This window comes from Eretmochelys imbricata, chromosome 10, assembly GCF_965152235.1.
Source record: "Eretmochelys imbricata isolate rEreImb1 chromosome 10, rEreImb1.hap1, whole genome shotgun sequence".
Classification (NCBI taxonomy): Eukaryota; Metazoa; Chordata; order Testudines; family Cheloniidae; genus Eretmochelys; species Eretmochelys imbricata.
This window is the reverse complement of record NC_135581.1, coordinates 44,016,210-44,032,500: the sequence shown is the minus strand read 5'-3', so window position 1 is coordinate 44,032,500 and position 16,291 is coordinate 44,016,210. Positions and strand designations below refer to the sequence as shown.

Here is a 16,291-nt window from a genome sequence, read left to right as displayed (position 1 = left end):
GCTGTACCCAGACTGCCGAATTCGAACTGTCTCCAGCATTCCTGTGTATCGCAGCTGCCTAAGCACCAGGTTGTCACTGAACCTCAGAGGGAGCTGAAAGAGAAAAACAGACAGACAATGTTACTTCACCCAACCACAAACACTTCATAAACTCATGAATACCTAGACATGGAAGTTGATTGAGAACATGACATATTTTTGTATGACACGCATGTTGCCAATAGTATGATATGGACTCCCAGTAACTAGTCCAAGACCACCAACTTGTTTATTACTGAACACCCATTGGAAGAAAGGTTTCAGAGTAAAAGCCATGTTAGTCTGTATTCGCAAAAAGAAAAGGAGTACTTGTGGCACCTCAGAGACTAACCAATTTATTTGAGCATAAGCTTTCGTGAGCTATAGCTCACTTCATCGGATGCATACTGTGGAAAATACAGAAGATGTTCTTATACATACAAACCATGAAAAAATGGGTGTTTACCACTACAAAAGGTCTTCTCTCCCCCCACCCCATTCTCCTGCTGGTAGGAGAGTGATCACTTTAGATAAGCTATTACCAGCAGGAGAGTGGGGTGGGGGGAGAGAAAACCTTTTGTAGTGGTAAACACCCATTTTTTCATGGTTTGTATGTATAAGAACATCTTCTGTATTTTCCACAGTATGCATCCGATGAAGTGAGCTATAGCTCACGAAAGCTTATGCTCAAATAAATTGGTTAGTCTCTGAGGTGCCACAAGTACTCCATTGGAAGAAAATGGCTTTCAAGTATTACTGATCGGGCTGGATTTAAAATGGTGATCTAGTGGATAGACTCCATTATCCCACAAGCCAGCCAGCTTCGTTCCAGCTCTGTTTATAAATTTATAGTCCATGATACCAATTCATCTTCTAAAAAATGTAAAGGAAAAATGTTATGTACAACTAAGTTAATTTGAATAATGAGGTTTATTATGAAAGTATCTTCCTTTTTTCAATTAAAATTTCATATGGATTTTTTTTAAATTAAAGCTGGAAGCCTTAGTGCTCATTTATGGCAGACATGAATTCCAGACTTGTAAGAACTTCAAAGGAGACAGCTCAAATTATTATTTACATGATGACCAGAAGGGTCATTCGCAAAAAGAAAAGGAGTACTTGTGGCACCTTAGAGACTAACCAATTTATTTGAGCATGAGCTTTCATTGTGGTTTATCAAGAAAGAATAATATTACACACAAACAATACCACCATACAAGTTTAACAATGGTCTCTGCACACACTGACTCATCCAGGAGGTCCTTTTTCTTCTTTTCAGCCAAGCATAACAAATTCACACCCCAAAGTATTTCCAAGTTATTGAGGGTTTTACCCAGACACTTAAGAATTAAGGGTGAAAGTGCATCCTAATAAACCACTCATGCTGCAGTCAGGCAGCTGTTCTGTGAGAGCACCTTTCTTATCAAGTTCTGGGATTCCAATGAAACTCCAATGGGACATTGTGACACATCTGTATGTTGGAAGGGGGCAGTGTTTGTTGTTTGTGGTATCTGAAGCAGCAATGATTAGTTACAGTGTACCTAAGCAGCACAACTGCCAGGGTTCATGTTAATGAACCATCCAAACAATGAAATCATACACCATAGTATCTGGAAACAACATAGTGAGAGCAAGACAGAGTTTGACCTTTACCTCCAATTTTATTCTCTTCAGTGAGGGTGTGGTGGGTGGTTAATGCAAAAACGGGGAATGGTGTTTTTGTTACCAAGCATTTGGCAATGATAGATCTTTACCTTTTCAGCATTAGATCGAATGCACTTGACAAAATAAGGCTCTGCTTGACCAAGAGTCTCCATCAACTTGTTGAGGGATGCCTGCAGCAGAAAATAAAAATTAAAAGCTGGAAAAAAGCCAGATGTGACATACACTGAAGTTTCATACATTTCACCCATGAGAGGAAACTCTGAGGAAATTACTAACTGTGACAGGGTCGGGCCAGATGGCTACAGGAGAGTAATAGAAAGCAGATACATTAGCCCCAGGTTAAGCAGGTCCCTTTTCCCTGGGTAAGGTAACAGGGAAGGTTCCAGAACAATCAGGAACCATCTGGAGACAATAAAGCAGACAGGCTGATTAGAACACCTGCAGCCAATTGAGAAGCTGCTAAAATCAATTAAGGCAGGCTAATCAGGGCACCTGGGTTTAAAAAGGAGAGCACTTCAGTTTGTGGTGCGCGTGTAAGGAGCTGGGAACAAGAGGCACTAGGAGCTGAGCATGAGAACGCGTACTGTTGGAGGACTGAGGAGTACAAGCATTATCAGACACCAGGAGAAAGATCCTATGGTGAGGATAAAGAAGGTGTTGGGAGGAGGCCATGGGGAAGTAGCCCAGGGAGTTGTAGCTGTTGCACAGCTGTTCCAGGAGGCACTCTGGACAGCTTCATTCCACAGGGCCCTGGGCTGGAACCCGGAGTAGAGGACAGGCCCGGGTTCCCCCCAAACCTCCCAACTCCTGGTCAGACACAGGAGGAGTTGACCTGGACTGTGGGTTCATGAAAACAGCCAAACTGAGGGCTGCCTTGAAGCTCCAAGGCGAGCAAATCCGCCAATAAGCACAAGACCCACCAAGGTAGAGGAGGAACTTTGTCACACAACTTAAGAACTGTTTCTGACAGAGCAGAAGTCAACTAAAACACCAAAGAGAAGTACATTTTATTCTAGGGTCATTCAATTCAGCACCAGCTCCACAGACATCTCTAGATATGCTAAACATGTTAAACTTGAACATTAATGTCTTTGTATCCAACATGCAGCTATAAATGTTCTTTTTTCACATGAATAGTTGCTTCAGGAATAGCAATGGCAGCTCATGTGACCTATACTGTACATACTGCATTTTGAGATAGGATAGTTTCCAGTCCCACCTCGTACAATTAGACATCAGGTTTTTAGTACAAAAGGGAAATGAGCTTTGAAATTCACTTTGCAATGATATATATTTTACTGGGAGGCCCAAGAGAATTATCAGAGGGCCGTGGGGGACAGCATAACCACTGATCTGCTTTGCTCATTTTCAGAAATCCATTATTTGGAGGACATTCCAATGAAAAGGAACACCCCCTTTCCTCCAAAATCTCCATAAACATCTGACTCTGCCTCACAGGGTTTTCTTGTACTGGAATCAGAGGAAGTTATCATTGGTGCATGGTCTTAAAATGGAGTTGGCTGGTTTCTTTCAAATCAATTCTCGCAGTTTGTCTGATATCCCTTTATCCAGACTAGCCTCCCATTCTTTCATATAGCTCAATTTATAGTGAATTCCTTAGACTACGAGCATTGGCCTTTTCATAGAATGCTCCTGGTCAGAACTGTTTTGAACCGGATAGATTTTCTACCATATTCTTTTCTCAACTGAGATGCGAAAAGCTGCGGATACTGGGCGGTTAGGATTTCCTAGATTCCATTTCTTCCTGTACTTTCTCTAGACTTCAAAAACATTTTTCTAAATAACTACCCAATGGAACACCAGTATTAACCCATCATGCAGAGGCTTTCAGATCTATTCTGGGCTTGGGTTGAGTGAGACAGATTCCATCTAGAGAGCCCTCTAGATTCGTTCTCCTAGAGGCACAGCCTGGTGACATTAATGCTCTAGCAGGCCATTTGGAAGGGTCCCAGACAAACTCCATCTCATTGCTCTTGCCACTCATCTGTGGAAAATGTATGACCTCCTCGTGTTGTGTGGAGAAGAGTGACTGTTTGCATGGAAATTCCAGGTAGACAGATTGAAGCTGGCTCTGCTTTTATGTTGCAATTTGTAACAAACATGGAGCACTAACTGTGCCGAAATTATCTCTTATTTTTGCATTATTTGAACAATTTACTTAATATATGTACAATATATAACTGGATTATTTATTTATTTAAAAGAGTCTCTCAATAAAATGTCATTCCTAATCCCTCTAAACTCGCTACATTTCCTAAGTACTGTCTGTAATGAAGTGTTAATCCCCCCACCCTCCAAAAAAGTTTACATGAAGCTAAGGACAGACACACAATCATTTTGCCTTTTGTTGAATTCCATCTTCATAGCCTTCATCTGCACTTTGGCTATTCAGACTGCAAGCTCATTGAAACTGTGGCCTTGTCTTCACATGTATATGCAAAGTGCCTAGCACACTACTGGCATGATCTAAGTAACGATACATCCTAACATCAGTTAATTATGGGGATGATTTGATTCTAATAATACAGATGCTCTAAAAGATATTCTGCTGTGTATTTATTGTATATATTATATGCATAATATATATTCAAAGGGCCACTAGGCATTATAACATTCCCCCCCCCGCCCCCTAATAGAGAAGGACCCAACCCATTCAGTTATTTCAAAGACTGAGGGTACATCTACACAGCAATTAGATAACCAGAGGCTAAAGAGCTGTTTCACTTCTATGTAGGCTTCTGAGCGTGGGCTGGAGCCTGGGCTGTAGGACCACGTGAAGTTGAAGAGTCCCAGAGTTCGGGCCTGAGTCGGCTGACACGGGCCTGCCGCTGGTTTTTCTTTGCTATGTAGACATACCCTTAGATTTCCCCACAATTTTCTAAAATGCACCTATGGTCCTTCTGCATCTTTGGAGCTATATGCAGCTCTACATGATTATGTGCTTGTAAAGTAACTCTTAAAAACAAACAAAAAGCTTGTTTATTTCTCGGAATGAGCACAACATACTGGCTGCCTCCCTCTTCCCCTCTGGTTCTCGCCCTTGGAAAATGCTGGGCGTCACAACTCTAATTTCATTTAACTTTCATAAGACACAAGTATTTGCTTATGAAAATAGTCTGGTGCAAACCTGTGAAACTTTTTATCAAGAACACTGCAATAAACCCAAGAGGGCATGGGCTTGGGTCACACAGAGGAAACACAGATGTTTACTGTGTCACATTTTGGGTGACAGAGTCTGCTTTGTGGCTGCTACCCAAACAGCCAGCTTTACAGCTGCTCTATCACTCATGGATTATTTTTTAAAAAAAAGACTCCTAAAGTCAAGGACAGAGTAGCACAGATGCATCCAATCAGAGGGAGGAGGAAAAAGCTGTAAGGAAGAATGCTATTGCACTGCACTGGCTCAAATGGTTTCGAGTCACAGCTGTTATTATCACAGCCTATTGTAAGAGCAGCAACTTCTTTGAACAGAAATCTTAAAGTGGGGCAGAAGAGTAAACATAATAAAAAAAAATCAAAAGAAAATGATGCTATGCTCCTTTTTTCCCTTCCTTCTATTTACAGAGGATTTCATTCTACAATGACAATGAGCCTGTCATTTCTATCACAGTATAAATGTGGAATGATTTAGTCTCTCAAGGGGGAATATTAAATTCCAAACTGGATTAGTGAGGTGAAATATGCAGTGCATTTTTGTTTACTTTGAACTAACAATTACAAGATACTCAAGTGATTATGATAACTTTTCCAGCAGAATACACATGGAAACAGGATATGGAGTTTATTTAACTTGCTGTCATTGGAGCATTTTAAGGATTCCTGGTGACCATGTATGTGACTGCAGTTAGAAAATGACTGCTCTTATCATTGCAAACAATTGGCTGGTGCACTGTTTGAGAAAGACAGCACGAACGGGGAGAACACTATTGTGATTCTGTGTCACAGAACCACTTGGACCAACTTATGTAGCTATTTATTATCTGTTAGTGCGGTTCTACTGGTAAATATTTTAGATCTACTTCTTGCACAAAAGAACACTCCAGGGAGTGAAGCTGTGAGCATGAAAGCCAGCTGAGGCTTACCTTTTTGTAGCACTCCCTCTTTCTCTCGGATGAGAGAGACAAGGGCACTTGTTGCATTCATGTTTTGTATAACATGTTTCCAGAAATTAACTAATTCCCAGAGAAACATTTTTGAAATTAACAGGCTAACTAGAAAATATTTTCTATAAACTAGACCACATGCCTGATTTTAAATGAAATTTGCTCTCTAATACTACCACACACTTGTGCATGTGTCTTGAGACTTGACAGCTGCAGTTTCCAAGTCTGCATCCACAGTGACTAGGGTGGAGAAGTTTTTTTAGCTTCAGTTACCCAAAATGGCAGCTTAACTGGTGCAGAATAGTGACAGCACAACAAATGCTGGCCTCAACAAAATTCACATGCATTTCTGGAGCTAAAGCAGCAGTGTTTTCCCTTTTGGGCTCTTCCAAGGAATTACATTCTAACTGGCATGAACACAAACTGAACTTGAGATACACATCATACCAATAATTACACTTTTAAATACCATCATTTTCCGAATTCTTTTATTGATGGATTCCCCAGAGAAACCCCCACAAAGGGGCCTGTTTTCAGAATTAGGTGCCAAGCAATAAGACATGTATAAAAACCTGTGCCTCATTTGTGCATGTGTAATTACCACTGCTGCATTCTGGGGGTTTTCAGTTCCTCCCCCCAAAACTGTCATGTTGCATTTGAAAATAGAATCAGGGACACTATTTGCCTTTTTTCCCCCAACACAAAATGAAATTGGCATAGTGATAGGGCCAGAGAAGGAGCTAGGCCATGTATGGGTATGTGTGTAAGAAAAATTAGGGAACTGGGAAAGGCAAGGACAGACCCCTCAAAAATCATGTTAGAGATGGAAAAGACCAGGGACTAGTCCATCCCATGGTCAATATAAGATTTCTCCCTACAATACTTGGCTGATTATTTTGTCCACTCTAGTTTATAATCCCTGAGCAAAAGGGTTTCCACCATGTCCCTTGGAAGATTACGCTAGTCTAAAACCCCAATGTCTGGAAGTTTTTCCTGATAGGCTGCCTCAATCTTACATTTCTTATTTTCATCCCACTGCTTTTTGTTATACTCACCCTAAGTAATCCCTCTCTTTTTTAGTATTTACATCCTTTAAGTATCAGTAGACATATGTCCCCTAAACATAATTGCTTAGCCAAGCTACACATACTTAGCTGTTTTCATGTTCTGAATAGGGTTAAAGAGGAGAGTTCTGTGCCTGTGAGAACCATACTTTGCATCTTGAGGACCCATGCAGGTGTTTGTTTTGAGTGCACCCACGACCAACTTTTTTTTTCTCTTGCGCATCTTCACATTTGGAGTAAACACTGTAAATTACCTGGAATTGTGCACTGATGCTGGGTGGTTTCTTCTTCTTATGGAGGTGGAGAAGAGACTTTGTAATGCGATCGTGCAGTGTCAGGTTAGTTAGGTGCTTAAGAGATTTCACCTCCAACAAGTGCTGCCAAAAAACCCAAAACAAACGAAGAGAGTTTTTATACAAAAAGAACTTTGACTACATATGGTCTACCTTCTCCCACTGTATCCCCAATCCCTCTCCCCTTAGGGTAATGATCCTATGCAAAGCCCCCTGCAATATTCACAACTGGGAATTTTTATGGTAGCCACTAGGCTGGTCACTGTACAGACTATATATAAAATCCCTGCTCCAAACAGCTTACAATCGAAACATGCACATAACACAGCAGGTTTGTGTAGATCACAGGAAAGGGTTGTGGGAGGGGGCTGATGAGTGACAGTCATAGGAGCATGTGGCTTTGTAGATTTGCTCCTGTATATGCATAATTTTCAGGCCTCTTTGATGCTCCAAGTTAGCAAAAGCTTAGAAGAGTCTATTTAGATTTAATGCATGCTGTGTGTTCATATATGGTATGATGCTGGCAAACCAGATGCCATCTCATGCGAAGGACCCCTTGTCTCAACTGAACAGTGAGAACTACAGAGCTGGAATCAGTCTGGCTCAACTGTGTTAGTATTATTAAAATAGGTATTTGGATTATCAGAAAGTGTTTAGACTTTACTGAATGCTTGTGAGTTGCTGCATGCATTAATCTCACTTATAAAATCTGTATCCCATATTGTAAGGTAATGCATAAGCATTTGTATTGTGAGCCTCTGACACTGTATAAATCACCAGACAGGAGAGAGACATTAACTAGTGTGAAGTGCTAGTCTCCAACAGAAGTTGTTACATCCTGGCCAACAAGAAAGGCCCATCGTCACCAGATGGACTATTGTGGAACATTAAAGAGGACAAAAGATTGTGGTGCTCTGCTCTCCCACCCCATAAAGATGAATCATGCAAGTGGATTCCTCCATCAGCTGAGTTCACAGCCCACAGCTCATGGGAGAAGGGAATAAAACCCACTAACAAGGAGGAACTGGACCTCTATGCTGTTCGGACTTTGGGACGCAAGGTTTTCTAGGCATAAGCAACAGAACGCCAGTTAGCCCTAAAGGACATATAAAGCTTGTTATAGTTTATATAGAATATTCTATTACCTTTTGAAATTTAAGACTGCAACTCATTTGTGTGTATGTTTACCTGCTTTAACTGTAAAAATAGCTCATTTCATTTTTTAATAAATCTGTATATAGTTTGTTATAGAATTGGCTACAAGAGTTGTCTTTGTGAGATGTAAGATGCAATTGACCTGGGGTAAGTGACTGTTCTTTTGGAACTGGGAGTAACCGGACTATTGATGTGATTCTTGGTGTAAGGGACCATTATCACAAAGGTATGCTTACCTGAGTGGCAAGACAGATCAGGGTACCCAAGGGGCCTGTTTTACTTCATGTTAATGCTGTTACAGTGCCTGAGGAGTTTACAGTTAATAATTGGTTGGTGAAATCTAAGTATAGAACTCAAAGCCAGTCTGGCATTTGCGGCCTGGCTCTTAACAGTCTGCCTTGTGGTTGGTACTCATGCTCCTGAGCCGCTGCAGGACAGTATGGCATATAGCAAGTGTAAAGCATTATTAAAAAATAAGAATTATAACCAATATAATTTAGTAGCTAATTCAAGGCATAAAATTCGAACAATTATGTTGCAGTTAAAGCACCTTTCTAGCCTTTTTGGGAGCAACAATAACTTTATAATGCAGTTCAGAAATCACAGACTCCCAAAATGTGCCCTATGGAAATCCTCCATCATTGTCACAGGTGTGGCTTGTGGAATCTATGTGCTCCAACTTGCTTTGCTCCATCTTGATCAATAAAATCCCCCACTGGCATGTACACTGTATTGCACAATCTGATGTTCTGCTGAGATTACATATTATATTGCAAATAGGCAACAAGGACAGGCTACTAAACCTACAATGCTCAGCTTACTCAACTCAAACAGCACAGCTCTGCCTTCTGCAGCAGCCAGACTCTCCTACTGGAATAGAGATGCAGCCCCCATGTGTCTGGAAAGTTGCTAATGGGTTCTGTAACTAGGTAAATTTTGGGAGCTTGGTCTACCCCTAATACACAGCTGTCTCTTGCATCTGCAGATAAACTGAAACATGCACACAAGGACTTGTAACTTTCACCAATTATCTTAAGGAGGTATTAATCACAACGTATGACCATTGCAAAATGTATTACGTGCATACAGCAAATGAATGTGAGTTGTGCACTTAAACATAAGTAGCAAGCCTTGGTTTCATTCCTTTGAACAGGAAATTGTTGATGGAAGACAAGAGTTTTCTACTGGTTTTGGTCAGAGCTTTGACTGACTGAGAGCGAGAGAGAGAAAGCGAGAGCAAGAAATCCTCAGATGACTTTTTTCTTTGCTTGAAATACACAAGTAAAAAAAAAAAGTAGTGGATTTTAGTTATAGTGAGTTAGTTTAGTTAGAGATGGAAAAAAAGTAGTTCAAGTCCATCCCCTTGAAGTATACTGTCCCCAAACCAAATATGTAATGGCTACTTCAATTAACTCAATTTGCTAACCTCCTACGCTTATTTCTATACTTATTTAGGTATAATGTGTTATGCATCCGTACAAATTTTTCCTTTTGTTCCTATAGGAGAAGCAGCACTTGATTATTTGTTCTCTACTGTTTAACGTACAAATATAGATTGCCCTCCTCAAATTACAGCACTCACACTGAAGCTTCTGATAAGATCTCTGCATCAGAATACCACCCTACCACATTCTAACCCAACCCTTGCCATCAGAAAAAGTCTGTTCTCTCTCCACATTATTGTAATTGAGTACCATACATTTTATGAATAGACACTGCTCACTATACAGAATGATACTTGATGGGTTTGTGATTTGGTCTACTAGCCACTTGAGATGAAGTGAAACCATTTAATTCCACAATCTGTCTAGAATAGAAGTCAACAAAATGAAAGGAGAAGTCTTTGTGTTTAAAAATCTTGCACCCTCAAAAGTATTCTGTGCTTACATTTTGTGGTTCGTTTTTAATTAAATATAATTCTTATTGGAAGGCACACAGCACAAACCAGACATTCTTTAATCAAAGCAGTGTCAATAATGACCATAAAATGCTATAATTATGCCAGTGATAGATGGTGGATCTCTTCTCATCTTATGCCATCAGGCACAGTAAGTACTGTCAGAAAATAGAGGAAACAGCAGGAATGTTTAAAAAGCACTTTAAATAGAATGGAAGTTACCAATATAATACAGCACTCTAATATTGTAATTAACTAATTATAAACATTTTCCTAGGAAAGGAAATCTCCACCATGAAGGTAGATGGCCTGAAAAGTGTTCTGTATATATCAAGTACAAAATTTTTTGAGTGATCCCTGGACATTTCTTTCAGTTTAGAGACTTAAACTGAAGTGGGCCCAGCAATGAACATGCAGACCTCCCTCAACCCTTGTGGCGATATTTCCTCTCTTGGCTCTCTTTAACTTCACAAAATGAAGGTTAAAAAAAAAAAATAGCTAGCAGCATCTGAGCAGGAAGGAGTCCAATGTCTGCACAGCTCTCTTCCAGGACAAATGAACACAACTGTCCCCGAGAACTCTGCTAGCTTTCATTGCGATAAAATAAAGAATAACCTCAAACAGATCAGGCTGGAGTTGATATGCACAGCTTTCATATTACAACAGCAACTTGGTAAACCACACTTTAGAGATGAACAATTCACTTTGAATTGGCTCCCCCCAAATTGACAAAGTATACATTAAACAGAAGTTAACATTTAACGGCAGTGCATACAGTATATGTGCTGCCTTATATACTCCAGGAACAAGAGAGGTAAATGTGTTTGTTCACTCACCTTTGGAAGATTGGGTTTGGCTTTGAAGTTCTTGTTTCGCCTAAGGAAACAATAAAAGGGCCATATTAAAACAGGCATAAGGTTACGGCATGGGATTATGTATTTACTGCTGAGGTATCATTTTAACCCTCTCATGGCAGAAGCTGAGATTTCCCATTCGGAAGCCCCAATATCTTTAGCATCAGTGCCAATAGTCAAAATACCCATGTCAGAAAGAATTGACACTATTTGAGATCGTACAAATTGAGAAGAAAAAACATATTTAGTAGAATGGATACACACGAGTTAATGAAAAAGACCCTTCAAACCACTTATAGCAATGTTTTCCTGTAAGCTGCATAATAGCCAGGTTTAGTATGCATTCCACATACCCGTTTTCTCCATTTCTTTGCCTATGTGTGTCTGTGAGAGGAGAGGGTGGGACAAAAGGGAAGGTGAATCCATTCAAAAATTTGGATTGTTACAGATCGTGAATAATGGGGTAGTTGGCTGTTTGTGAAGAACAGCAAGAGGGGATATGTAGGGAACAGATTCACCCATCTGCTTTAACACACCACACGTAGTACCTTACCTATGGCTAATCTGGCAGCCTCTTCTGAAACCTATGATGAAGTTGGACTATAAATCAACAACATGGGTTAAGAAAGGGCCACACAGGCCTCTCCAATTGAAGTAGATCATCTCCACATCTTGTTTCAGTGATTCAGTTAGTGGAAGTCTCTTCCCTCTAGTGTCACTGTAGAGCACCACTGTCATATCACTTGACCTTAGCTCTTCTTACCCCTTCCCTATTCTTGTCTCTACAAATGTAGGCCTGCTCTTCCAGTGGGAAGAGACCACAGTGGAGAGAAGAGGTGCTATCAACCTGGAATGCTAAGAGACTGAACTAATCATGTTTACAGTATATTTATACAATATATCCAAGCCTTGGGACATCCAAGTCCACTTGGAACTCAGACTTTTTGGACTAGCACCATGTTGTGCTGCTGTAGGTCTCTTGCCCTGGCTGTTCACATTTTTGTTATTACCCATGCAACTCAGCACACTCTAGGAATGAGGCCAAAATCCACGCCTTTTGTACTAACATGAGAATGCCGTGGGCCCTCTCCAGCAGCTTGCTGTTGGTTGAATTAACAAATATCCCATCTTTGTCTAGGAAGGAGCTAGGACTAGAGAGTCGGCCTTGTCGGATTCCCATCCTGCCAGTCCAGCCAACTCCATAGGTATCACTGTAATGAGAGACAGGTCAGTCACAATGTGCATTTTAAAAACACATCTATTACCTGGTTCTTTAACAAAAGGCTTTGAAAATAGTTATTACAATTGCTGAAAGGTTCTAAATTAACAGAGTATAAAATCGTGTGATTAGAAAACACCAATCACCAATTTTCCCCCTTCACCAATCATCCACTCCTACACAGGTTCACAGTACCATACACAAAACCTAGATGTCATCTAGTCACCTAGCTGTATTTTGAAGTATTTTTAGAATAAAATATTTATTTGGGTGAGCAGGAGCACAATAGCCTATAGTTCTTTCATTCACAAAGTGATACTTCTGATCAGTAGATAATTATATATCCCTAGAAGCACTTTGGTTAAGAGCTTAGAACTCAGCTCAGTTCTCTGCTACCTAGAATGATATAGTTTAAGACTTCTGGTGATGCCACAAAATCAGAGTTTAGTCTGGTGTCCCATGCTTCACAGTCATTTCCGTCATGGAAGATGAAGGGGAAGAAAGCAAAATGCCTAAGAACATCTTGGGGAAAGGAGGTGCTATGAACTCAAGACCTTAACCCCAACACAACCAGTCTGTCACAAAGAGAATCACCACATTGCATCTGGTCTAACCTGGCAAACAAAGGATTACCTATCCAATTTTTCCTACTCTATTACAGAGCAGAAAGTGTTCCAGAAAAATGTTCTACTGCCAGACATATGTGCCTTTAAGGTTCTGGAAGACGTGACCTAAAGTCTCTCCCCTTTAAATAAGTGGCAATCAGGTATTGTTATGTTTGGAAGTCAACTACCAGAGCCAGATTCTTGCTAATGAGAAAGGAAAACCGATGAAGTGACACATCAAAAGGGTAATTAGAGAAGAAAGTAGAGTGGTGTCAGTTGTCTCATCCCCCAAGTCCTGAAGGCCCACAGCTTGGGCCATGGAGCAATATGCCACCAAACTACTGAATACAATTGCCTTGTCATCAAATCATGGTTCCTTTTAAAACCAGCCACTAGTTTCCTGTCACAGAGATTTTTGTTCTAGAGAAAGAACAACTTCTCAAAAGTCAATCACCACAGAATCAATTCTGGCCTGGGAGCTATGACTCATTCTTTGACCAGTGTGTGTAATTTACAAACAGCTTAGGCAGAAAGGGTTTAATCGTCAGTTGCTCCCAGAATTCCATCTTCTGTGCCTTCACAGATGGGCTCTCAGCCTTAACAAGTCTCCCAATTGTTGGGCAGGGTCCTGGGAGAGATCCAAAGTGCAGGATCTTGAGCTGAGTGATGCCTCCACTCAGGCAAGTTACTTGGACTTATCTGGGCAAGAAAGGAGCTGGCATATCCAGGTCTAATGAGAACTCCCCTACTCCCCTTTCCACCAAAATTCTTTGAAAGAGCCCATGTTCTGCTCTTGACCACTTGGTGATAGGAGAGGTTAGCGGGGCCTCTTTTGAGCATGCAGTGAGAGAACTTCACAGCAAGTGCCAGAAGAGATTGGTGGGGAATGGAAATGTTGAATGGACACCAGTGGGAGGGGCAGATAGATGAATGTATGTGGCAGCAGCAATTGACCTGTATGCAAAGAGATCACCTCTCCATGCTGCTGTCTAGTTCCTACAGGTTTTGTTCAGAAGCTTGCCAGAATGGGATTTACCTAAGGAAAAGTGCATGGTCCCTAGCTGTCAGGGGAGGAGTGGTCTATATGAGAGGAACTCTTGGATTCACTGGCTGCAATGCATCCTTTCCAGGCCGTGGCTGGGGAAGGTGAGCCTGGCAGATCCTTATGCTACTACAAAAACATGGATCCAGGCAGGAGGACAACCTAGGAAATCAGAGCAAAACTGAGAATGGGCACCCGCTTCCCTATGCCCCTTGAAAGGAGATCCACTATACTGAAGCTGATAATGAGACATGGGGAATTTGAGGTGGAAAACAGAATAGGGGCAATTGGAGCAGGGAACCAAAACCATCTTATGGCTTATCTAGATGAACAGTTAGGGCATGGCAAGCGGAGATGCAAACGTACAGTGCGCTAGCCTGCTACCACTAACTGTTCATGTGGACCCAGCTACTGCACCCTAAAAGCTCCCTAGTGTGCACGGACGTACTCCTGTTTCAAAGCAGAGTAGGTCAATGTGAACTTGGGAACTTTTAGTTCATGGTAGCAGGATCCACATGGACTGTTAGTGCACTGTGGATTTACACCCCAGCTTGCTGTGCACTAATTATTCATCTAGACAAGCTCTAAGAGCAGAAGACTTAGCCCATTTATTGCGAAGCAGAACAACTCAGTCTCTCCAGCAGACAGTGCAAGAGAGTGATACTGGGAATGAAGCCCAGGTGCCTGAACATGGAATTGCAAACTATTACTCCGGGCCTTTTTCTTCTTCATTTTGTACTTAAATGGTTTAACCTATATTTACTACAGTCCTATCGATCACCATTCAACGTAATCATTTTCCTACCATTGTAAGGGCCCTCGGCACTTGTGCACCTCAGTCCCTCCTGTTGTCTGCCCGTGGTACATAACAGTCTAGTCTCCTGAGTGCTGGGATTCTTTAGTCTAATTTTATTGGTTGGGTTTAGTGTGCGGGTGCTAGGTGGCGCTGGTGGCCTGTCATATACAGGTGACAGTTTTCAGAGTAACAGCTGTGTTAGTCTGTATTCGCAAAAAGAAAAGGAGTACTTGTGGCACCTTAGAGACTAATCAAATAAATTGGTAGTCTCTAAGGTGCCACAAGTACTCCTTTTCTATATACAGGTGGTCAGACTAGCCAATCTGGTGCTCCCTTCTAACCTTAAACTCTATGGCTCATCATAGTATCTGGCCTTTGAACCCTTTAGATTGAGACAGCACATGGTTACAAAGAGACTCTCCATGAAGTCTGTGAATAGAATTTTAAATTGCATTAAAAGAGAAGAGAAATGGTTATTCACTGTAACGGTGGCTCTTCAAGATGTGATGCAGACATGTATTCCACTTAGGTGGGTGAATGCCCACTGCACAGGAGCTGGAGAATTTTGTTTGTTTCTTCTTTGAGTAGATGCAGCCATGTATTCCACTTAGGTGACTCACAATCAGTACCCACAGCGGTCGAGCTTGGAGACTACTTAAACAAAGGACTGGAAGGCTGCATTCCCAAAGTTTGCATCTGCTCTGGATGCCACTGTAGTAATGCCATAATGGTTCCTAACCGTATGTACGGATGACCACGTGGCAGCCCTGCAAATGTCCAATATTGGAGACATCACTTAAGAATAACATTGATGTAGCTTGCACTCTCGTAGAATGAGCTTACACCCACAGAAGGGCAGGGTCAAAGCTATTTCACATGCAGCCTTAATAAAGGGTGTTATCCACTTAGTAATCGTCTGGAGAGACTGCCTCTCCCATCCACATACAAGATAAACAGATGAGGCAAAGCACAAAAAGGTAATCCTGTCCAAGAAGAAAGCTAGACATCATCTGACATCTAACCCGCGAAGGCGCTGCTTCTCAGGGGACAAATGTGGCTTAGAAAAGAACACGGGTAATTATACCGCCTGGTTCAAATGACAGAGACCACTTTAGACACAAATTTTGGGTGCGGCCGCAATGTCACTGTGTCTTTGGAGAGCTGCATATAAGGAGGTGCTGCCATCAAAGCCTGCAACCCACAGACTCTCCTTGAGGATGTTCTCACCATCAGGAATGCAGTTTTTTTGACACAAGAGAGGAAAGGGTCAAGATGCCAGAGGCTCCAATGGAGGGCCCATCAGAACTGCTAAGACCATGTCAAAGTCCCACAAAGGAACCAGTACCCGAACTGGCAGATGGAGATGAAGAATTTCTTTTAAGGGTATGTCTACACTACGAAATTAGCTCCATTTTATAGAAGTCGATTTTTAGAATTCGATTTTATACAGTCAATTGCGTATGTCCACACTAAGCGCATTAAGTCGGCAGAGTGCATCCTCACTACCGTGGCTAGCATCGACTTACAGAGCAGTGCACTGTGGGTAGCTATCCCACAGT

At 41.4% G+C, this 16,291-nt stretch overlaps 1 protein-coding gene across 7 annotated transcripts in view; it reads right to left on the bottom strand.

The window, feature by feature from the left end:
* The window catches only part of MYO9A (myosin IXA), a 452,172-nt gene that overhangs the window by 51,134 nt on the left and 384,747 nt on the right, over window positions 1–16,291 (bottom strand). For all 7 annotated transcript variants that reach the window (XM_077828555.1, XM_077828556.1, XM_077828554.1 and 4 more), the window contains 5 exons: window positions 12,138–12,281; window positions 11,053–11,092; window positions 7,126–7,248; window positions 1,773–1,853; window positions 1–93 (listed from right to left, as the gene is read on the bottom strand). The exon at window positions 1–93 is cut by the window's left edge and continues 18 nt beyond it. In XM_077828555.1, the coding sequence (XP_077684681.1) occupies window positions 1–93; window positions 1,773–1,853; window positions 7,126–7,248; window positions 11,053–11,092; window positions 12,138–12,281 (481 nt within the window). The remainder of the gene's footprint in view (window positions 94–1,772; window positions 1,854–7,125; window positions 7,249–11,052; window positions 11,093–12,137; window positions 12,282–16,291) is intronic.